Here is a 24,906-nt window from a genome sequence, read left to right as displayed (position 1 = left end):
CAGGTGCCCCTATTATTAATGCTTTAAATATTCATACCTAAAAATCTGTGTATAAAAAAACCTTTGTCCAAGAAAAAACAAAGAAACACTTTCTGCATCTCTATTCCTTAGTATAAATTACTGGAAATTGGTTCACTAGATCAACAGGCATTCAGGTTTCTGTTTGTAAGGCTTTTTAATATATATAATCAAACTGCTTTCCAGAAAGAACCTACCTAGCTACATTTTCTCTAGCACAGCATCAATCTGTCAATCTCACAGAGAAACACAGTACGGGACAGTGTCAATCATTTATTTATTTATTTATTTATTTTCTGAAGATTTTATTTATTTGAAAGAGAGAGAAAGAGAACAGGGAGAAGTAGATGATGAACAAGAGGGACAAGAAGACTCCATGCTGAACATGAAGCCCAATGCAAGGCATCAAGGATCCCAGGACCCAGAGATCATGACCTGAGCTGAAATCAAGAGTTGGACACTTAACCATCTGAGCCACCCAGGCACCCCGGGGTGGGGGTGGGGGTGGGGGTGTTGTCAATTTTTAAACCCTTCTTCCTTTGATAACTAAAAAATGTTAATTTGCACAACCTGCTGCTTACCACTGTTCATATACGCTTATTAACAATATGCAATTCCTTTTTTGTGAATTCTTTATACAAGTACTTTGCCTATATTTGATGGTTAATTTTATCTGTCAACTTGGCTAGGCAAACACCAGTCCAAACGTTGTGGAGGCATTTTCAGATGTGACTAACATTTAAATCAGTATATTTTAAGTAAAGGAGATTACCCTCTATAAAGCAGACAGGTCTCATTATGAAAAGACTTTAAAAAAAAAAAAATTTAAAAAAAGACTTAGGTCCCCCAAAGAGGAAGTCTGGCATGAGACTGCCTTCCAACTCAAAACTAAGACATCAAAATATGTCAAAACTACCATACATGCCTGCCTACCTACCCTGTGCATTTCTAACTTGTCAGTCCCCACAATCACTGAGCCCATTCCTTTGCAAAAAACAAACCAAAAAAACAAACCTCCAACTACAAAAAACCAATCCAAGGAAACCAAACAAAAACAAACTCTCTATAACACATGCATACCTGTATCATGCCCACACATCCTATTGCTTCTGTTTCTCTGTGTTTCTTAACAAATACAATGTTGAAGGGGCAGGGGTTGGGTAAGTCTAGTGGTGGGTATTAAGGAGGGCACATATTGCATGGAGCACTGGGTGAGGTGCATAAACAATGAATTTTGGAACACACACACACACAAAATTAAATTAAATTAAATTTAAAAAAAAACACCCAAATACAGTGTCAAGAAATTTTCTTAGAAATTTATAGAAGTTGTGTATTTCTTAAGGTTAGTGATTTCCTCCCTATCCTTACATTCAGAAATTCCTTTCAAGGCAAACTACTTACTTGTAAGTCATCTTCTGTTCCTTCAGCTTCATTTTTAAATGTTGGGCATCCTAAGAAAACAGGTAGATGTTAATTACGCAAAGAATTTTTGTCTTGGGTTTTAATAATTGACTAATTGATTAAATCATTACAATACTATAGAACTGATCAGAGATCATTCTGGGCTGCCTAGCAACAAGTCAGATGTTGGCCACTCATACCTGCCTCTTTGTTAGGAGAATAAAGTGATTGTTTACCTCTTTTATGGGTATATTTCCAGTAATTTTCTAACAAGATGTTCTCTGTGAAGGTGTACTATCTCTAGTAAGCCCGACCTGATTTTTCTAAAATGCTCACACTGCTAAGCAGGGTATATGCGTTAAAATTTCTCTGGTGTTACCCACATGTGATTTATTCAATTTTCTAAATATTCTTACCCAGGAAACAGTATTTAATACCCCAAACAAAGATTTTAGTTGCTTTTGCAAGAAAGAAAACAAATAAGCCTTAAACCACTGTTTACAGTCAATAGCCAGCTGTTGCTATTGATCTTTGTGTATCAATGTCTCTCTGTATATTTTCCTAGTGTTCAAGAGGGTCTTTAGTTTTAATAAATTAATAAGGAATGATGTCTTAGCAAAGTATTCTTAGTTTATGCTACCCTTGAGAGATACAGCTGACATGGAGATGAGCAGAAATTTATCCTTCCGAAAGGGCTGCATATTTTATTCTTATTGTCATGGAAGATTAAGAAAAAGAAATTTAATGGGACTGGTGGAAGTCTATACAGTGGCTGGTAATAACACTAACCAGTATGTTTTTAAAAATGTTCAAAAATAATAAGATAGATTAGTACTGTAGTCTATTCTACCTGGCAAGGAGTTTGTAGGCTCCTCTACATATATAAACGGTCCTTTAAAACATGAAATTTAATCCTAATCTATTTGATCCTAGTGAAAGAAGTATCCTTTTATGGAGCCATGAGTGTGGCTTCAAAGTAATAACACTTTAGGGAATGTAACTGGTGCAGCCACTGTGGAAAACGGTATGGAAGTTCCTCAGAAAGTAATCACATTACTATTTACACAAAAAAATACAAGAACACTAATACATACATCTCTATGTTTATTGCAGCATTATTTACAATAGTCAAATATGGAAACAGCCCAAGTGTCCACTGATAGAAGAATGGATAAAGAAGATGTGGTATATATACATAGTGGAATGCTATCCAGCCATAAAGAATGAAACCTTGCCATTTGCAACACCATGGACAGAATCAGGGAGTATAAGGCTAAGCAAAGTCAGAGAATGACAGATACCATATGATTTCATTCACACATGGAATTTAAGAAACAAAACAAAAGAGCAAAGGAAAAAGAGAGACAGAAATCAAGAATGAGACTATTAACTCTAAAGAATAAACTGATGGTTATGACAGGGGAGGTGGTTGGGGGTGGGTGAAATATGTGAGGGAGAATAAGAATACACCTATGAAGAACACTGAGTAATGTACAGTATTGCTGAATCATTGTATCATACACCTGAAACTAATGTAACACTTTATGTGCTATATATACATATACTGGAATGAAGATAAAAAGCTTAATAAAAAAAGGAAAAAGTAAAAATAAATTAAAAATTCTAGCAGCCATAGATAATGATTGTCTTTTTAAAGTAGCAGTACTTGAACAATAGCTAAATATCAGAATCAACTGGGGACATTTCAGAAAAGATGCTCGTACCACAGTATATTCTCAAATCAGTATTGCCAGAATCTATGGGATGAGGCATAGGGCTTCATGTCTTTTTTATTTCTTGCAGTGGTTTGAGAGCCACAGTCACAACCACAGGACCTCAGGGACATTTTTTCCCCTCTAAATTCATAATAGAATCATTTCACAATTCTTCATCACATTTGAAATAGGAGGAGCTTCAAAAACAAACAAACAAACAAACAAAAAATAGATGCCTCAGCTCCTGTCCTTTGGCAGACAGATTCGAATAGTCAGAGTAGGGACCAGTTATTCTATTTTGCAAAGTATCCCAGGTGACTAAAATGTGTAGCCAACATTGAAAACAATGATCTAGAAAGAACTTACAGGTTCTTGTAATAAAGATAAAATGAATGTCATCATTCCACAAAAATTTTTCTGAACTGGAAATCAATGTTTATCAATCTCTCATCTTTTAAAATAGCTAAATAAATTATTTAGGCACAGTTTCATGGACTATCAGTACAGATCTGTATTAAGCATTTCCAGGTTCTTGCCTATGGTCAGTCTCATTCATTTCTTCTAATTTTCCTAGTAAAATGTTATTTTCAAAATACAACAAATCTCAATGCTGCTAATATATTTTGATTCAGTTACTTTATATATAAGTTTATTTCTATTTATAGAGACAATTTTCCTTCTTTATTAGAAAAACAAATCAAGTCTTAATTATAACTTCACTTTGGGGATTAAATGGGCTTTAAAGTGATTTCTTTTTGCTTAATTAAGCAGAGGCCAGTCTTACATCTAAATATATTCTTTTTCCCTTTAAAACCTGCAGGCTTTAGAGTTAATAATCTTAACAGATTGGCAACATATACAAAGAGATGCATGGGGCTCTGGTCTCTACCAACCCTCAATAATGAAATCAGGTGAAGAGTTTCAAGAAAAGGTTTGCCATAGGAAAAATAGAGCCTACCTATGAAATAATAACCAAATACAGTTGAACCTTGAACAATACAGGGGTCAGGGACATCAACTCCTGCCCCACCCCAATACAGTTAAAAATCCACATACCACTTTTCATTCCCCAAACACTTAACTACTAATAGTCCATTGCTGACTGAAGCATTACCAATAATATAAACAGTTTCAACATATACTTTGTATGTTATATGTACTGTATTCTTAGAATAAAATAGAGAAAAGAAAACATTAACAAGCAAATTATAAGGAAGAGAAAAATAAATTCATGGTACCGTACTGTGAAATAATCCACATCTAGTAGACTGGCACAGTTCAAGCCCATGTTGTTCAAGGGTCAACTATATTTGATTATTAGGAATGTTCTTTTTTATGACCAAAACAAGGATATGATTGATAATAATAACACACAAGAATTTTGAAAGTTCTGCCTATTCCCTTTTCACACTCCTACTTAAAAACATTTCCATTATCTGATGGCTGCTATTAATGGGTTCAAGAAAACACATGTAAGTGGTATATGTGACAAATATAAAACAGATTTAAAAACCCATTATTTTATCTTTGCCTACAGTGAGCTTTCAAAACTAATCACATATATCACAAAAGAGGACCTGCTTAAAATCACTCTATTCTACTACATATATGATAAACAAATTTTAAAAAAACAGTCAAGAAAACCTACCTTGAGAAATATCTTCTATAGCTCTTCGAATGCCTCTATCAAAAGCCCTAGCATCAGCAGGACTTTGAAAGGTAAGGCCAAATTTCTTGTCATCAATCTTCCAGTGGTGAAATGTTGGAGTGACCTTATTGTAAATGAGGTCTTTTTTAAGCATACATTCCAAAACCACCTGCCAAAAGTTAAATGCCAAAGATTACTATACATATATCAAATAATCTAATGTAGCTCTTAAATACAAACTGAGGTGAGAATAAGAGCTATTATATTTCAGTAAATGCATTTCCTCCCCTCTATTACCCCCCTATTAATGTAGAGGTCTTGCTATTTAATCTATTTCATAAAGTCACTCAATACAGAAATTTTTAAATGCTATTAAAGAGGATTCTGGGAAGATGACAAAGTAAGAAGGAAACTTTCTCCCCACCTAAACAACAATTACACTGGCAGAATCTGTCTGACAGAACAATGTTGGAACTATGAAGTCTGATAGGTTTGCAATTCCCAAGGGAAGACTTAGACAATAAACTGGGGTTAACTGGTCAATTTCAGCATTAGTACAGTAGCAGCTACCCAAACCCCATGTCCGGGAGGTATATACAACATGTTCCTTAGAGCAGCTCACACACAAATCACAAGAGCCAGGGTGGGTAAAAAGGACCGTGTCCTCCAAGTATCAGCAATCCATGTGCTCTGATTACTGATGGCTAAGAGATGCAGATGAAGGAGAGGACAACCATAGTTGGTATAACTTCCCTTACTGTTTCAAGTCCCTCCTCAACAAATGGAAGAGATGTCCAGGTTATTTAAAGGATCAGCATCCTTTTTTAGCTATTTTTTTTTTTTAACTTTTTCCCATTTTGGGTGCCAAACACTAAAGAGGAGGACATTCAAAACCAATTACATTCATGGGGAAAAATCAGAAAGTGACTATTCATATCCAAGGAAATACTCAGAAAAGACATGAGAAGACCTAAATTTACACTTCAGGCAGATCCTCAGCAGAGATAACCTACAACAATTTAAAAGGGAAAAAAAAAAAAAGCGCAAATCTTATGGAAGGGGGACAATGTGATTTCCAGAATTACCACATAATTAGACTCAATGTTCAATGTTCAACAAAAAAGCTCAAGGCACACCACCGGTAAATTCATTTTTTCATTTTCCCACTGTAAGTAAAAAGAAAATCAACAGAAACTGTTGAGCACATCTATTAGACAAAGGATTTTTAAAAATCCCACAAAACTGTTTTAAGGAAAAAGTCAAGAAAATGACCTACAAACAAAATGAAAGTATTAATAAAGAGAAAATCTAAAAAGAAATGAAGAAATTCTGGAGCTGTAAAGTCCAATAAATAAAACAAAAAATTCACTACAGAGATTCAAAAGCAGATTTGAACAGGCAGAAAAAGATCTATGAACTTAAAAATAGACAATGGACATTATTGGGTCTGAAGACTAGAAAAACAATGATTAAAGAAAAGCAAACAGCTTAAGGGACCTGTGGGACAGCATCAAGAGGACTAACATGGGGGTGCCTGGGTATTTTAGTTGGTTAAGCGTTAGAGCCTTGATTTTGGCTCTATGATCTTAGGGTCATGAGCTTGAGCCTGTCTAGGGCTCTGCTCTCAGGATGAAGTCTGCTTGGGATTCTCTCTCCTTTTCCCTTTGCCCCTCCGCATTGCTCCACCCCCCACCTCACTCTCAAAATAAGTAAATCAATCTTTGAAAGAAAAAAAAGAGAGAGAGAGAGAACCAACATACATTGTGGGAGTTGCAGAAAGAGAAAAGGAAAAGGGGCAAAGAGAATATGTGAAGAAACAATAATTTAAAACTTCATAAATTTGATGAAAGACATCAATATAAACATCAAAGAAGCTCAACGAATTCCAAATAAGATAAATTCAAAAGATAGCCACACACCAGACAGAGAGAGAATCTTGAAAGCAGCAAGATACACATGAACCACCACATTCAAGGGGTCCTAAGAAAGAGTATTAGCAGATTTATCTTTAGAAACTTTGGGGACCAGAAGACAGTGGGCAGATATATTCAAAGTACTAAAAGAAAAAAAAAAAAAAAGTCAATCCTTTATTCTGGGCAAAACTGCCCCTCAAAGTAGGATAGAAATTAAGACATTCTCAGATAAACAAAGGCTGAGAGAATGTTCCCACTAGATCTACCCTGCAAAAAAAAAAAAAGCTCAAGGAAATCCTACAAAGTGAAATGAAATAATACTAGACAGTAACTTGAAGCTGTATGGAGAAATAAAGATCTCAATAAAGGTAACTGCATGAGCATTTTAAGAAGCAGTAGAATTTTAACACTGTTTTGTAACTGACACATAGTAAACCTTCAATAAACAGTAGTAGTAATGGTGATGTTGGTCATGAGGTGACAGCACTAATCCATAATACAATAAGTGCTATGAAAAACCAGATCAGAATTTGCAAGAAGACTTTTTTTAATAAAGAAGGAGGAAAAATTTGAATGATAAATAAAAAGCACTCAGGAGCTCAAAGAGCTTATGGATAGATTCTGAGAAGCTAAAGTTAACGGATTCTAAAGGCAGTGAAAAATTTCAATCTCCAATGGTTTTCCTCCTTCTGAAAGAAATTCTAGAGTAACTAAAACTTCTGAAGATATATTCCAAATTCTTTTGGGAAATATAGAGCAAAACTCTCATCATAAAATTACTGGACTGTTTGCCAGAAGTACTTAAAATAGACCAAGTCAAAAATGGGTACAAGTTCATTTTTGTTTTCATTAATAACAACTAACAATTTGGGAGAGCAGAGTAAAATTAAATATGTACTTTCAAACTACTATGTACTTTATTATAGCTGCTACCTTACAAAGAGCTAATTACAGGTTTACAAATTGTATTATCTAAGAAGTAGTACAGCTGGCAACCAGGCTTAAGTTTTTTCACAAGTAATTTTATGAAGTATCTTTGATTCTGAGGAAAAAATCATTTCATTTTTGAAATAAAAATGCCAAATTCAAATTAGATTACTTCTAACCAAAATCAATACTTGTTATCTCAAATAGTTGCTTCATTTCTAGTTTTCTGGAGGATATAAAATCCTTTATAAAAACACCAAGAAATATCAAACAATACTGTATTATCAAATATATAATTTTACTAATTATCTATTAATAAAAATTTGTCTTCTATGGCATGTTCTGAGCTGAGTGGATTTTAGACATTTTTAAAAAGAAACAGAAGAAACAATGACAGTGTTTCTCACATAAGAGCAGTTCAGCTACAACAGAAGGGAGGGAGTCAGTATTTAAATATATGTATGTCATAAAGAAAAGACTGAGGATCTGCTCTAGATTAAAGGAGAATAAAGTCGTGACATCTAAGTACTATGTGATCTCATACTGAAGGAACAAAAATGTTCTAGGAACATTTTTAGGACAGTTAACAAAACTGGAAAATGGATGGTAGATTCAAGTACCATATTTATTTTAAACTTCCTAAATAGGATAATTAAACTGTGACTAAGAAAATATCCTTGCTCTCAGGAAAAATACACTGAGGCACAAAGAGGTAAACGGCAGAATATATGCAACCTACTTCAAATAGTTCAGAAAGTGTGTGTGTGTGTGTGTGTGTGTGTGTGTCTTTCTCTCTCTCCTGGGGGAGTGAGAGAGAGTAACAAAACCAATAGGCCAAAATGTTAAAGAATTGGTATATGGAAGGGGAGGTGGATTTCATGAATTTGGGTAAAAGATGTTCTGGAGATCTTATCCTATTCTTGCTAAAAGTTGACTCTCTGCAAAGAAATGAAACAGACAAACAAAAAACAGCATAAAAGCACAAATAAATGGGGGCACTTGAGTAGCACAGTTGTAAGTATCAGACTCTTGGTTTCCGCTCAGGTCATGATCTCAGGGTCGTGAGATTGAGCCCCACCTTGGGTCCCCACTCAGTGTGGAGTCTGCTTAAGATTCTCTTTCCCCCTCCCTCTGCCTCGCCCTCCCCTCTCCCCTGCACACTCTCTTTAAATAAAATCTTTTTTTCCCCTAAAGTATAAATAAACAGAATTAGGAATGAAAGTAGAACAAAACTGAAACGACAAAACTTTAGAAAGTAATAAAGAATACAGTATAAGGTTTTATAAACCCAAATTTTAAAAAATAGCCAATTTCCTAGAAAAACTTAATTAAAACTGATTGAAAACAGAAAACCACCAGAGACTTGTAACCATCAGAGAAACTGAATCAGTAGGAAGAGTAAAAGGGGATGAAGAAGTGGAAAATGAGATACATGGTCATTCCTTCAGCACCTGAGAGATATGAAGACCACCAGCAAGAAGATTATCCCCTGTAGAGAATTTAGAAGAGACTGCTACCAGTAGAAATTGGAGAAAACTGGTCAATGACTTCTAATTAAGACACTGTTCTAACTCCTGGTGGCCGCACAAACAACCACCCAAAATTCTTGGGCACAGGCAATAACTCCTGCTTCTTTACTTGGCTCTTTCCCAAGCTCCCATAGGCTGTTAGATCTCCAAACTGCCAAACTAAAACAAAACAACCTTAAAGGAAATGTAACATGGCACAGCCATTCTGGGAAAAAGTCTGGCAGTTTCTTATGAAACTATCATACATTCAACAACTGCACTCTTGGTCATTTATTCCAGAGAAATAAAACTTAGATTCATAAAAAAACGTGTACATGAATGTTCAGAGCAGCTTTATTTGCAATAGCCCAAAATTGCGAACAGCCTACATGTCCTTCAATGAGTCAATGGTTAAACAAATTTGGTACAAAGACATCACAGAGCACTAGCCAGTAATAAGAAGGAACAGACTACTGATATACAACCTGAATGAAACCACAGGGAACAATAGTCAATGAAAAAAGCCAATCCTGAAAGGTTACTTACTTATGATTCCAATTATAAAACATTTTTGAAATTACAGAAGTAGAGAAGTGGAGAACAGATGGGTGGCTGCCAGGGGAAAGAGGAAATGGATGTGGTTATAAAAGAGTAACAGGAGGGAGGATTCTCATGATTACTGAATTGTTCTGTATCTTTTCTGTGGATGGTAAAACTGTATAGTTCTAAATACACACCCAAATAAGTACTAGTAAAAGTAGGGAAACCTGAAGATCATGGTTTTTACCAATTTGAATATATATTCTGACTGTGATACTATAGTTTTGCAAAATGTTACCCAAGTAACAGGATCTCTTCATATTATTCCTTACAGTAACAATTAGTAATCTCTAATTTTCACAATAAAAATATCAATTAAAAAGTCTACAGAACATCTGCACAACTAGATTTCAGAAAAATGAGTATCAACTTCTGGTAGGGGAACCTAAGAGACATTAAGGACACTTTCTTATAATAAAGGACATCTCAAAGCAATAGCTAAATCACACTTGTGTCTGCAACACCAGAAATTCCATTAAATTCACAAAGAAGCCAACATTAGCACCAACATTTAATATTATTCTGAAGTTCTAGCTAATGCTATACAAAAGAAAGGTAAGTTTCATGAATAAGCTTTAAAGGACACCAGAAATGACACCCCTTCCCCCAAAACAGCATTTACAATCAAACATTTTTGATGTGCCTAGGGGAAAAAAAAAATGAGTGTACCTATACCAAAAAAAAAAAAAAAAAAAAAAGACAACAAATTGTTCACTGTTTTGAATGAGCAAAGATATACCAATAAAAAAGGTTAAAAATTACTAACAAGGGGAAAACTAGTATTAGCAGATATTAAACTACATAAAACTAAAATTAAAAATTTTAGTGAAATATTCACTTAACAATCAACAGACAAACCAGTGGAACTGAATAGGAACTGTAATGTATTTAACTGCTTCCTTCTGAAATCTAGGGAAAAAAGTTCTCATCAGAAAATGAACCAGTTAGCACCTAGATCTTGGACTTCACAATGAATTTCCACTGTTTAGAGCAGCCAACCTGTGGCATTTTCTTATGGCTGCCCAAGCAGACTATTGTAAGAAGTCTAAATCAAACCATCATACTATATCATAAACTTAAAAAGTCTAGCACACAGAAGGCACTCAAATATCTGTTGATTAATTAAAAGAATAATATCAATCAACTAATCTATTAAATACATGCTACATTCCACTTAGATTCTAATAAGCAAAAGTAGTGAGAAAATATTTGTAAAGTTAAAAAAGTCAGTAATTTGGGGTCAGAGAGTTTGGGCTTTAATTTAGCTATCACGGAGGCTACTAACTATCATTAGCAGTTTAATGGCAGTTGGAATGTAATGGAAAGGATGTGCAATATATCACAATGAGATATAAAACAGAAACATCAAAAGGCGCCTGGGTGGCTCAGTGGGATAAGCCTCGCACAGGGCTCTCTGCTCGCTGGGGAGCCTGTTTCCTCCTCTCTCTCTGCCTACTTGTGATCTCTGTCTGTCAGGTAAATAAATAAAATCTTAAAAAAAAAAACACACAAAACAGAAACATCAAGCCAAGATAATTCTGATGAGCCTGATAGAACAAATTAGCCAGTATAAGTCAATCATTAAACAATTAAATATTACTTTAAAATTAATAATTGAATATTAAAGAGGAAGTATAACATAATAAAGAGGGTGCTGAAGCAAGTGTTATGCTTAAGTTTTCTAAAAAGACGAAATAAAAGTAACCGGAAAGGTAACATGGGACATATTCCAGATATTAATTTTCAAGAAACAGCTATTACATGTCTCTAGAAGAAAGAGCATAGAAATGATAACAGGCAGGTTTCCCCCCCCCCCTCTTTAAGGAATACAGGGACTATTAAAGAATTAACTGGTGTAAAACAACTTCTGGGAGGAAAGTCACAAAATTTACAGCTATCCAGAAAGCCATTCACAGTATAATTTATTATAGTCTCTAAAGATAACAAATTGTTAATTTTGGACTAGATGAATGTTATTAATTAGTATTTCTTCCATTCCAGGAATGCTGGTTTGCCCAAGGTGCCTTCTCTAACTCAGTTTTCCTATTTTTCCATCTGTTACTTACCAGGGACAATAAAAAGGCAACTGTTCCTTCCATTCTCATTTCCTCATGAGTAGCAAGCTGTCTGCCTATATTCACTATTCCATATAAACTTTCAACATGCAATCTTTACAGTTATTTCGTTAATGTAAAAGAGGGGAAGGCATTTCCATAAGTTCGACACATACTTTTGGTGAATCACGAATGAATAATTCACTAAGGCAACATCATAGAAAGCACTGCTTTGGTAAACAGGCAGATACATTCAAGACAAATAAAAAGAGCAGTGACCAGACTGTAAGTTTTTTGTGTTGAGATAAGACGATAGCACTGTCTCAAGGAAATTTCTGGAAACTACTAAAGAAATATTAGATCCAGGTTTTAGAAAGTTCAGTATGATAAGCACTATAGAAGCCAGAGAAAAGTAAAACTGGGCCATGAAAAATATTAGGAGACTCATCTGCAGTAATACAGGCAAGAAAGGAGAGGTATACAGAAGAAAGGAATGAAACAGAATAAAAAACAAAGAGCACTTGTTTGAAGAAATGGAAGAATCACTAATTCCTAAGTCTATGACTATTATCGTTGCACTATTTGAATCCATTCACCACGTCCACAAAAAGTTCAAGATCTTACATAGTGTAGCATAAAATCTTAGCCAAAATTACAGATTAATTCTACTTTAAGGATACTCAAGATTTAAAAGTCCAAACATATAAATTAAAATATAAGGCCTTATCCAAATAGAAATCTTTACTCAAATGTTACCTACTTCTCAGTAAAACCTTCCTTGGCTATCCAATCTAGTTTTAACAAACCTCCCTACAAAAAACTCCCTACACCTCTTTTCTCCTGACTTGTTTTTTTCCCCTTAGCACTGAGAACTATCCAGCATTTTATTGTGTTTATTCTAATATTTCTTCGTCCCTCACCAGAATGTTGCCTTACAAACTGGGACTTATTTATTTACATATCCCTAGTGTGTAGAACAATGTCTAGCACACAGTAGCTACTCAATAAATACTTGTGACATGAAAGACTCACCTTTAAAAAGGGAGTATTCCCTTTTGATAATGTGGGATTCAATGAATTTCCTTTAGTGCAAGGTAAGTCAAAAACTCATCACATACTGGCAACTGAAATATGAATGAGAGTGGTATGAATGACTGACAAGAAAAATCAGACTGGATTAAAAAAGAAGACAATAGGAAAGATACTGAAGCCTGAAGGAGTCTAGTGAAATTGGGAGAAAATTGGAGGTACAAAGTGATAGATTATGCAGGACACTCTAAGAGCAAGAAAAGGGGAATAAAATAGTAATGACATATGCAAAGAAAAGCAGCCAAAAATGATGAGGCTCAGATGTGGAAAAGTTAGCTACAGGAAGGAACTGCTACGGTCAACAGATGAAAATGAAAGCTAGAGGATGGTGATCTAAATGGCATATACATGGGTGATAGAGGAATATCCTGTAAGAGGAGTAAGGAACAAGAAAAATCCTGAACTATCTCTACTCCCACTGCCACTTTTCCCCCAACTCTGTGGTATTATGGTGACAGAACCAGCATTTTCCAAGAGACAGAGCGGCTGAATCCTGAACAGAAAGTTAGTTAATGCCATTCATTGGTTTTCAGTGGAGGAAGAGTTTCACAATGGAATAATTCACTGAAGTACAGTGGGAAAGGCTAAGCAGAAAACTGTTGTTCTGCACTTTTATAAAGTTCAATCCAAGACAGAAAGATGATCCCTGATCTTCTAAGGTTTCCAATGGTGGAGAGTGGGTAAGTTTCATTTTTTAAAAAGCCACTGCTATATTTTAACTATTTTATTTTCTTCCTAGAAATAAACATTCTAATTTTGTTTTAGGTTCTGGCAACTTAACTGGAAAGAAGCCCCATTTTTAAAATGTGCCTTTTTAAACAATAGAACTATTATCTTACAGGCATTTTAACTTTTATAACCATTTTTATCCACAACCCAATTACTTATTAATCCAAAAAACAATTCCTTTAATCTCAGGCAAATTCTTAAAACTTAAAATGCTTCTTATTTTTCCTTTCTTCATTTTAATATTACTTTGTCACTTTAAGCTTTTAGTTATATCTGTAACTCTGCTTTGACATAGCAGTGTCTTTTTCTTGATTCCAGAGTATTTTTAAGTAATCTAGATGTTGTAAGAATCCTACGTTATCTTTCTATATAGCCTACCCCATTTCTTGTTATCTCGTAGTATGTAACTTTTAAATTAAATTTGTAGTATTTTTATTGTATACTACATAAAATATTCTAAACAGTTATTTTAGAATCTATAACTTAAAACTGTGTTGAGTAATATTTGAGCAAAATTTTAAATATTACTGAGAGTTTGTTCAAGTACTCATAAAGACTAAAGGTATATATAATTTAGTGTTCAAATTTATATATCACATGCAATTTAGCTAAAATGGTCAAATAATACAATCTATACATATGGTAAATACTTTGATAAAATGTTTGCCTATAAAATAGGACTATCATATTAACAGAGAAGGGTCACTATATCCAGTGAAAACTGAATGCAAAAGAGAAAGTTTCTATCATGGGAAATGTGAAGCTCAACAGTGAAGTTAACCCAAATTAACAGTTAAATTTTAGTTAGCATTTTTTAAAATGTGATCCAAGATAACACTAACTTTTACTGAAGAAACCAAGGCTATAAAGATTTAGAAGGAAATGGAGGCTACAATTCATATTAAAAGAAAAAAAAAAAAAAAAGCAGTTCTGAGAATCCATCCTTGTCAAAAACTATTCCACCCATCCCCAAGTGTCATTATTACCTAATTAAAGGTAGTATTTTGTTACCTTCGGCTATAACACCAAAGCCTGGTGTTTCTTTTGAGTTCCTCCTCAATCATCAATAAAGTATGCAAGTCGATGTAGAGCAGAACTTTCCAACTTTTTCCTCAGGCACACTTAGAAAAAGAACATTTGTATGGCAACAAGGAAAGAAGAGGGACTGCTAGTGGTGAAGAGGCAAGCAGTCTGGGAGCTCCAGCCACGTTTACCTATTCATGAGCTCTAATTTACAGTATGAAAGGATGGCTGCGAAATAAATTCCACCTTTGCAAGCATCATAACTTTGCAGGCAAGTTATAGGTAAGCATCATAGGAAATAGCTTCTAATCTCTCTGAATGAATGAATGAATGAATGAGCACTGACCTAATTATACAAAAGACCATCTTCCTGAAAAAAATCCCAGTGAGCCTGCTCTTTATCTGAGCTCCCTTTCTTGTGAAAGAAGAAGAAGTAGTAGTAGCAGCAGTACTGAAATATAACCCTTTGGGAATGTAACAAGACATTTTTAGTATAATAACTGTAAATCAAAGACTGGAAAAAGTCTTCTACCTAAGTGTCTATATTTTACCTTTGAGAAAAGCCACCTTTCTTCTTCACTGTGGTTAACCAGTATTCTGACTAATACATACACTTTAAAGTATTATCTAGTATTTCTTTATTAGCTACACAAGTATTTCTTTATTAACTATCAGATTACTAATTATTGATCATTTCTTAGAGGGCACAAATTTTCTCATAGGTATGAAAGGCAGGTATCTCACTTCATTTCTACAATTCACCTAAGGTAGAAAATTCTAAGATGTGACTCACATTAAAAAAATGGGTACAGAATACAGCTTTTACCAAATATCTTTTACATGAATTGCATGGAGATAAGTTAGTTGCAGTTTACTCACCAAGGATTTTAAAGAAAACCATCATTAACTTGGGAAGACCTCTGTAAACTTATAGACAGTCATAAGGTACTTCTTTTTTAGATAAATCATGAAACTCGAATCCAGAAAAATGGATTAAAATAAAACCAATTAATGAAAACATCGATAGATAAGGACATTAATGATCTCAAAATGCAGTGATAATGAAAAACGTATACACTTCAATTCTGTTATTGCTTCAGAATTTTCTTGGTCAGATGTGCATCACCCAAGAAAGGGGGCCAAATAATGTGCTTATTTCAATGTCCCTGTCCCATTTATCTTGAGATTCCGTAAGACTGCTATTTTCAATTCATCTCTAGGCATTACTGCCACTGCCTTTGATCACACAAGTCCCCATCACCTAAACTCTTCACTACTGCTAATCCTTACAAGAAAAATGGCAACCTTCCAACTGAAAGTAATTTTCCTTTTATGTCTACACAGAGATATACTTATCATCCTTGTTCACAAATAAGATTCCTCTAGGCAAAATGGTCGGGTGAAAGAAGAGATGTTCTGATTCCTAGGTCAGTGCTTCTATCAGGAAAAGCTATCTTCTTTTTAATCTATTACGATTCTATACCGTAGGATTAGGTTATGGACTCAAATTAAGTCCTGACAAGGAAATAAGTTTTTGTGTGCTCTTTCTGAATCCCAGTTTTATTCTCACTAGTTTTATGTCAAAGCCACACTATAAGCAACCACCTAATCCATCAATCTGAGCTTTCACTGACCAGCTTCACTCCTAATTAATGCAGATTTGGTCCTGTATTTAATTATCCTAAAGTACACTGTCCACCATCATTAATATAACTAATATTCTGTTTCACTTTGATATTCCTTTTTTCTACTTCACATCTAGGTCATCCTTTCCTTATTTTTATGCTTTTTCTAGCAACTGTTTTCTCCAACTCTTTCTCCACCTTTGACTTGTCTTTCTTCCTATTTTTACAAAATTAAAACATGCCTTAAATCTTCAGTATTTTATTCAGTTCCTAAAATCTACAACCTCTCCTCCAACATTTCCATTATTATTTGCTCAGACAGAAGCATAAAATTCCAGGACAGGTCGCCGTATGTTCTTTCTTAGAAGTTTACAAGTTTTATTTAAATAAGCATTAGTATGCCATCCACCATCTTATGCAAACTCAAAACTACCTTTAAATATTTAAACTTTTAGAGACAGTATGTTAAATATATTATATACACTTTTGACTTCAACTGGGGTTTCCTACAATCCTAAAACCACATTCTGGTTAATTGAGATACCTTGTCAGGAATGAATCATAAACTCAAAAAACAGAGTTGGAAAGCTTTCAAGAGGATTTAGGGTAACTCCATTTAACTGAGGCAAAAACTGGGGCACAGACAATTTGGGCAAATTTCTAAACTACTAAAAATAACTCAGTAATAAAAAATACCCAGAAACCAAACCAGATCTTGCCATTTGCGACAACATGGATGGAACTAGAGCGTATCATGCTTAGCGAAATAAGTCAAGCAGAGAAAGACAACTATCATATGATCTCCCTGATATGAGGAAGTGGTGATGCAACATGGGGGCTTAAGTGGGTAGAAGAAGAATCAATGAAACAAGATGGAATTGGGAGGGAGACAAACCATAAGTGACTCTTAATCTCACAAAACAAACTGAGGGTTGCTGGGGGGAGGGGGGTTGGGAGAAAGGGGTGGGATTATGGACATTGCAGAGGGTGTGTGCTTTGGTGAGTGCTGTGAAGTGTGTAAACCTGGTGATTCACAGACCTGTACCCTTGGGGATAAAAATATATGTTTATAAAAAATAAAAAATTAAAAAAAAATGAGGAACAAAAAAAAAGTAGATTTAATCAAAATGTTCGTGTATTGAAAGAATTATTTGGAACTTAAAACACATTTCCAACAGAAATAACATTACTGATGGTAAGTAAATGGGCTTACAAACTAGTCCACAATTACATATTTGAAGGGAATTCTAGTTATTTTCAAGAATCTTGGAAATTTTTGGCATTTTATTCTCCTTTTGCTTCTAAGTGTGTGCTTTCCTTTTGCTTGATGCAGAAATGACATTAACAACTCTCAGCTTCTCAGGTATGACTGCAGTTGTTTTTTGGTTCACAAATGAGATAAGAAAGAGCTTTCCATACCAATTAAAAGAGAACAAATATCCAACATTATCAAAGTTTAGATTCAAATTTTAAAATATACAGATGGAAGGAGTAGAAAATAATAGTGTTAAAAACCAGTCTGGCAAACAGGTAGACTTATGAGCCCAGAATAACTAGATTCATAGAGAATGAAGAGAAAGAACCTGAGAAAAGAAACTGCAGTTAGGAGCCAGTAAAATTTTCTGTAAGGTTCCAGATACTTATGGTCTCTACAGCAACTACTCAACTCAGTCACTGTAGTATGAAAGGGGCCATAGAAAAAATTAAATGAACAAGCTAGGCTATATTTCAAGAAAACTTATTTATGGACACTGAAATTTGAATTTTATGTAATTTTCATGTGTCACAAAATTATTATTCTTCTTTAGCTTTTTTTCAATCATTAAAAAATGTAAAAACCATTCCTCTTTTTTTAAACTTGAAGTTGTTGTTTTGGTGGTGTTTTTTTTTTTTAAAAGTTTAATTTATTTGTCTCAGAGAGAGAGAGAGAGAGACAGAGACAGAGAGCATAAGAGCAAGCACAAACAGGGGGAGTGGCAAGTAGAGGGTAAAGCAGGCTCTCTGCTGAGAAAGGAGCCCGAGGTGGAATTCATCCCAGGACCCTGAGATCATGACGTGAGCCCAAGGCAGGAGGTTAAGAGATGGAGCCACGCAGGTGCCCCTATAAAAATCATTAACTCATGGATCTTACAAAAACACATGGTAGGCTGGGGTATTCCCTGTGGATTATAGTTTGTCAACCACTAGTCTAGGGGAGAGTGAGAAAGAAGGCAGGCAGATTATACTTGGTTTTAATAACTGGGGGGGCGGGGGGGCTATTCATGATTAAACCTAATAAAAAATGCAGCTCCTTTCTAACACAATACATTAATGAGTCCCAGCTGCAAAGAAACAGGCATGTTTCACTGTCCTTAACATTAAAAGAGCTTAGAAATATAATCACTGATCCTGAGCAAAAATCATTCTCCTAATGGTACGCTAATGAAAACTTTAAGTAGATAATTCATTCTACAGAATCTTAAAATTATAGCAGTAGATACATTATTCATTACCATTTTGTCCCTGAGTCGCTCTCCACGGATAAAAAAGTCAGCACAGCCATTCTCTTCCTGGTGAGGGACTTTGAAGACAGTGACGCAGCTCAGTCCACTCCCTCCAAGTGGTAGCCATCCACCACTCGAGTCATCCCGGGTCATCACCACAGCTCGCACTCGTGCATAACTATTACTAAAACAGATGCAAAGATTAGAAATTAGGTTTTCCATAAACAAGAAACAGCCAAGCTGTCAGTCTTATTTGAGAACTCAAAACCACATTAGTTAATGTGTGGTAACTAAAATGTTTCCTATTTCCATGACAATCCACAAAGTAACCTACTTGAAGAGAGGTAAAAAAACCACAAACTAACTAACTTAAAAGATCGACCTTTATCTTGAAGACTAACCTTACAATAAAAGACTGCAAATACTGTATTTCAATTCATCATTTGAGTAGTTGAAGCACATGTGATTGCCGTGGAACAAGTCATAAAGGACCCCAGAGACAAATATTGTCAATCTACAGACCACCATTAAACTTGTCTATTTATGTCCACCTGTTGCAATATAACCAGGACAAATTAATGCTATATTTTAGCACATTTCATTGTGATATCTCTAAGTTTCTAACATTTTTGGGTTATACAAAAAAGTGCTGAAACAAACACAGTACAGATACCATGTTTTTTATTTCTGCTATAAATCACACAAATCATATAAAGACAAATGTTCTTTTTCAAGAACTTATCAAGCAAACTCATCTATAGAAATTTTTCAGGCTCTCTTTTTAGCAGTCTCTAAAGAGACCACATTCTAGTTCTAGCCAGAATCATTTCCCAATATTAACCACAACTGTTCTTTACATAAAATCTAAGAAATGTGTCATATAAACTAATATTCTAGATCATCCATATCTAAGCATTTTAGTTCCAAACTTTCAATATAATAATTAATAACTCCTTTCTAAAAGTAGCACACCTTGATAACTTCTTAAAAATTGTATTAAATAAAACTTAAACTTGTCTTGGTTACTATGACTATCAACTGAGATTCTATGTAACAGTTCTGTGCTACTTAGTGTCTTAACATGTTCCGAAGTGTTAGGCTGCCAGTTGTTATTTCTGTTGTCCTAATGCTTGTCTGAAATCCCCCAGTTGGGTTTTTTTTCTCACTTTACATATTTATTTTGTTGAGGTATATTTTATATATAATATGTTGATCTTAAATATAAAATTCAACAAATTCTGACAAATGTACATATCTGCATAACCAACATGATCATCAAGATATGAAACATTTTCATAACTCCAGAAAATTCCTTTAAGCCTGCTTCCTATCCAACAAATAGGTAACCACTCTTGTGTTTCTAAACAAATAATTAGCTTGGACTGTTACCGGGTTTCAATACTCATGGAATCAAACAGAATGCCCATTTGTACTTTTTTTTTTTTTTACTTATTTGACTCATTGTGCTGTTATATTAGAAGTTCACGCTTTTTTACTTGCTAAGTAGTACTCTCACTGAATAAATACATCACAAATCACTTATTCTTTCTTGTGTTGATGGGCAACTTGTATTGTTCTTAGTTGCTAGCTATTATGAATAAAGTTGTTATATAAATATTCCTGTACAAGCCCTTCTGTAGACATATTGCTTTCATTTCTCTTAATATGGAAAAATGGAATTGATGGTTTACAGGATAATATGTTTAACTATAAAAGAAATTAACAAACTGTTTTCCAGAGTGGTTTTATCATTACACATTCCCATCAGTAATATATGATAATTTCAGTTGCTGCATATCCTTGCTAAAATTTGGTGTTTCCAGTCTTTTAAATTTTACTCATTATACTGAATTACAGTGGCAACCCATTATGGTTTTAGTATCAATTTTCCTGATGACTCATGGCGTTGAACAACTTTTCATGTGGCAATGGGCCATTTATATGCCATCCTCTTTTTAAGTCTTTGGTCATGCTTTTATTATGCTTTTATTATTGATTTTTAGACATTCTTTATATATTCTTGGCCCAAGTCTTTTGTCAGAAAGCTGTATACTTTTTTTTTTTAATTTTATTTATTTATTTGACAGAGATCACAAGTAGGCATAGAGGCAGGCAGAGAGAGAGAGGAGGAGGAAGCAGGCTCCCTGCTGAGCAGAGAGCCCGATGCGGGACTCGATCCCAGGACCCTGAGATCATGACCTGAGCCGAAGGCAGCGGCTTAACCCACTGAGCCACCCAGGTGCCCAGAAAGCTGTATACTTTTAAAGCATCGCTGTGTTGTGGTTGAGTGAGGAGTTTAAAGTCATATTTTCACAAGTTGGATCCTGGCTCAGCAACTTACTAGATGTGCGTCCTTGAGAAAGTTACCTTTAATAATTGTAAACAATGCCTGACACATAATAAACAATATTTAAGCATGAATTATTATTATTACTAAAACAAAGAACTAAAATTGTAGGAATCATCCTGGTAATTCAAAGCAAGAAGGAACTGGAAAAAGATAAAATTTACACAGTCAACCATAATTCTCTATTATTGGTGTCAAACTAATTCTTTAAGGGAAGCACTATAACTCTTTAGCTTTACAGGTTACTGTTCTAATCTTTTTATTACTCAGTTACTCCGAGGCTCTGATTCTTATCTGGACCCCATTTTTATCAATCTTCACTTCAAAGAACTGGTCAGAAGAGGTATGAGTGCATAGCATATTAGTTGGTATAATGCATGTATCAATTGGAGTCTTCCTCTTAGGACAGGCTGGAACAAGTACCTCTACTATACACATGACATGTATACCAAGAAGTCAGGGAAGCGTGTTACAATGACAACCAGCTTGGAGGTAAAGAATCAATACTAGACAAAGGTCATTTGGTTAGTCAAGAATTTAACCTAAGGATACCCCAGAAGCACAGCATATAACTTGGACATACTAGGTTCAGCTTAAATGTTTGTGAACTGAACTCCTTCATTTAAAGGTCAATATCTGAAGTTCAAAGAAGTCACAAAGGTAGAACTTGGATTAAAACCAAAATTCAAGTTCCCAACAAGTACTTAAGTATTTATTTTACTGTAAGATCCTGACTCTTCTTTGTTCTCATCTAATGTTGTAGTAAACTGGGAAGTTTAAGAACTTTATCCTAGGTTCTACAAGACTTAGAAACCCCAAAGAGTAAAATAACCTGTATGTAGAAGATCAGGTACATTTTGACTTCAGAGTGTAAAAGTAGTTAAACTCTTTAGGGCATAAACTCTTATTTTTTCATTTTTGAATTTTATTAATTCTCATTTACAATTTGTGTAATGCTTCTCAGCATTTTATATTTTTTTAAAAATATAATAATATCCACAAATAACAGCATGAGAAAGTATATTAAAAACCCTAAGTAGTTATTTTAGGATGGTGAAGTTTAGCATTTTCCCTTAATTTCTGTTTCTTCAAGATAATTTTATAATTAATATTTACGAGATGAGTGATTTAAATATAGAACTTACATTTTAACTATGTCTTGGCTTTATTCAACATACTGTAAAAATTATAGAATGTCCTGTGTATGAACGCTTTTTCAAAAAAAGCATCCCTAACATAATTCTCTTTGTTAACCCAATTATTTTGTTTTCTATTTTATAAAGTGCCACCTAGAAGAGACATATTGTCCTCTCTAGAAAAATCAGATAAAACAAAGAACTCTTTAGGAGAAGAGTAATAAGGCTGCCTGATTCACTGTTCACTTTAATACAATAAAAGAAGTTTTCAGCTGATCAGTAATTTATATACTTTTTTAATCTCACTATACCAAATACGTCACTGTCTCACTTAATTATTCAAGCTGATCCTTCAAGCTTTAAACTATCCCAGAAGCTTATATAAGTAAATCTGTATTCCCCCTACCAGGGCCTTCATTAGTTTATAATTTAATAACTCAGCTTCCAACTTTAAGACCTAAGACTAGAATATGTACCATAAAATGTTTCAAGTTGTTCGATAAATGTGTGGGGTGGGGCTTTGGTGTTTGTTTTTAAAGACAGACCTTCCTTCCTGCCAAGGTTAATCTTCTCACCTGTGCCTTCAATTATTATAATCTCTTTACCTTCAAATGTCTTCTTTGCCCAAATGAAAGTAGTTAACTCTTATCTAAAACATGTGACCTCTCATCTAAAGACTAATGGCAGCTCTTACAAATTGTCATATCTGCCTTTCAGTATAATAAAATTTGTACTCGTAATCCCCTCTTTCTTTAGATAAAAGTAATTTTAGAGCAAGGAACCAAAGTGTATTGTTCTATTTAAAATAATAATAAACATTTTCCCCTCATCCTGTAAACAACAGAAGCCCATTTTAGTAAATGGGGAAAATAAAGAAAAATAATACTTGCCATGATACAATTAAAATCTTAAGAACTTGTTGGATTTTACTCTCTGTGTATCATATTTGTAATCTATCAGTCTATTAGTCTAAGACAACAGCTATTTATGATAACAATTTGTTGTTATTGCTAAGAATCCAACAATTTCCCTCTTGAGCTGCTTTAAATATTTAGTTGAAAGGCACTTGTTCTCAGTGATTTATTTTAAAAAGTCAAATTTGACAATAACTACTTCTATAATTTTCTGAAATAGTTCAAACTAAAGCTCTATTCTTCCCTGTGGTAGTGGACTACACAATAACCACTTTTCATCCTAGCTTTTATTCTAGTAAAACGAAGAGGCTCTTTTGTAAAACCTAGCTGGGTTTCATTTATCTTATTCAAAATCTAAATTGTATCTCAACTGATAGTCTCTGATCTCATCTGAACAATTGTATCAAATATATCCTTTCACCTATAGTCAGCAAGTACAGGTGAGAGGTAATGTTGGATTGGCCTTGGGTGAGAAGAACAGACCCAAGCGCGGGGTGCCTGGGTGGCTCAGTGGGTTAAGCCTCTGCCTTCAGCTCAGGTCCTGATCTCAGGGTCCTGGGATCCAGCCCCACATCAGGCTCTCTGCTCTGCGGGGAGCCTGCTTCCCCTTCCCCCTCTGCCTGCCTCTCTGCCTACTTGTGATGTCTGTGTCTCTCTGTCAAATAAATTTAAAAAAAAAAAAAAAAAAAAAAAGGAATAGACCCAAGGGGAAAGAAATGATTTGGGTCTCTTTTGGTGGAAGAGCCAGGAGGACTTACTAATGGGATTAAACATGTGTTCTAAATTATCTAAAATTCTTAGTCACCATGACGTTTATTTCCTAAAATTTTCAACTGGTACTTCGATAAAGTTAAAGGCAAAAGAAGAGGACCAACATGAAGATAAATTTTGCCTCTCTTATATTGTTCCACGTAGTTTCTTTTGAAATAGCAATACTGTATTACACATAATCCAGAATAACTCTAAAGCTGTACATTATTGTATTTTGTGGCAAATGCCTATTTTGGTTGCATTTTCAAATGTGCACATTGGTAAAACATTTCTTATCAAATCAGAGTACAGTTATAGAAAATTCTACAAGCCCCAATACTCTAATATGCAAAATGTCCTTGGCCTAAAAATGGCTGTCACTTTTAGTTTCTTTTCTCCCTTATACCATACTCTTGCTCCTGCGTTATTACCAAGCCTATTATATACATCTACCCAAACACTTTCTTGCTCTCTTCATTCTTTCTATATTATCTAATTTTCAACTGAGTTGTCCTTCTATTGATTTGCATAAAGTCTTTATATTAGCGATGCTAATCCTCTGCCAGTTATGTGAATTATAAGCATCTTCTGATCCGTGGCTGCTTTTATTTTTGTAAGGGCTTTCAAAGAACAGAGCTTTTCTTTCACCATGGTGAAATGTATTTCTTTTCCTTTATGATTTGTGCTGGGGACTTTCTATAAGATCTCATACAAACCTATTTTAAACCTTTTACATTCTATTAAGAGATAAAACTTCTTTTTCTTTTTCTTATATTTTGCTTATTTATTTGACAGAAATAGGGAGAGAGATCACAAGTAGGCAGAGAGTGAGCAGGGAGCCCCATGCAGGACTCCATCCTAGGACCCTGAGATCATGACCTGAGCTGAAGGCAGAGGCTTAACCCACTGAGCCACCCAGGCACCCCAAAACTTCTTTTTCTTTTAAAAATCATTTCAGCAAACAGAATTCTCTACTTTCTCTGAAAGTAAAAAAGTCCTTAATATCACCATGTCTGGCAGAAC

The 24,906-nt window shown here is 34.5% G+C and overlaps 1 protein-coding gene across 1 annotated transcript in view; it reads right to left on the bottom strand.

Moving 5' to 3' along the window:
* SPRED1 (sprouty related EVH1 domain containing 1) overlaps positions 1-24,906 on the bottom strand; it is a 113,511-nt gene that overhangs the window by 32,019 nt on the left and 56,586 nt on the right. Inside the window, exons 2-4 of the mRNA XM_059181123.1 lie at positions 18,746-18,920; positions 4,786-4,954; positions 1,423-1,472 (exon numbers count right to left, since the gene is read on the bottom strand). Coding sequence (XP_059037106.1) covers positions 1,423-1,472; positions 4,786-4,954; positions 18,746-18,920 — 394 coding nt within the window. The remainder of the gene's footprint in view (positions 1-1,422; positions 1,473-4,785; positions 4,955-18,745; positions 18,921-24,906) is intronic.

Source organism: Mustela lutreola, chromosome 7 (assembly GCF_030435805.1).
Source record: "Mustela lutreola isolate mMusLut2 chromosome 7, mMusLut2.pri, whole genome shotgun sequence".
NCBI lineage: Eukaryota > Metazoa > Chordata > Mammalia > Carnivora > Mustelidae > Mustela > Mustela lutreola.
Note: the sequence above shows the minus strand (reverse complement) of the source record. Positions and strands in the feature narration are given on the sequence as shown.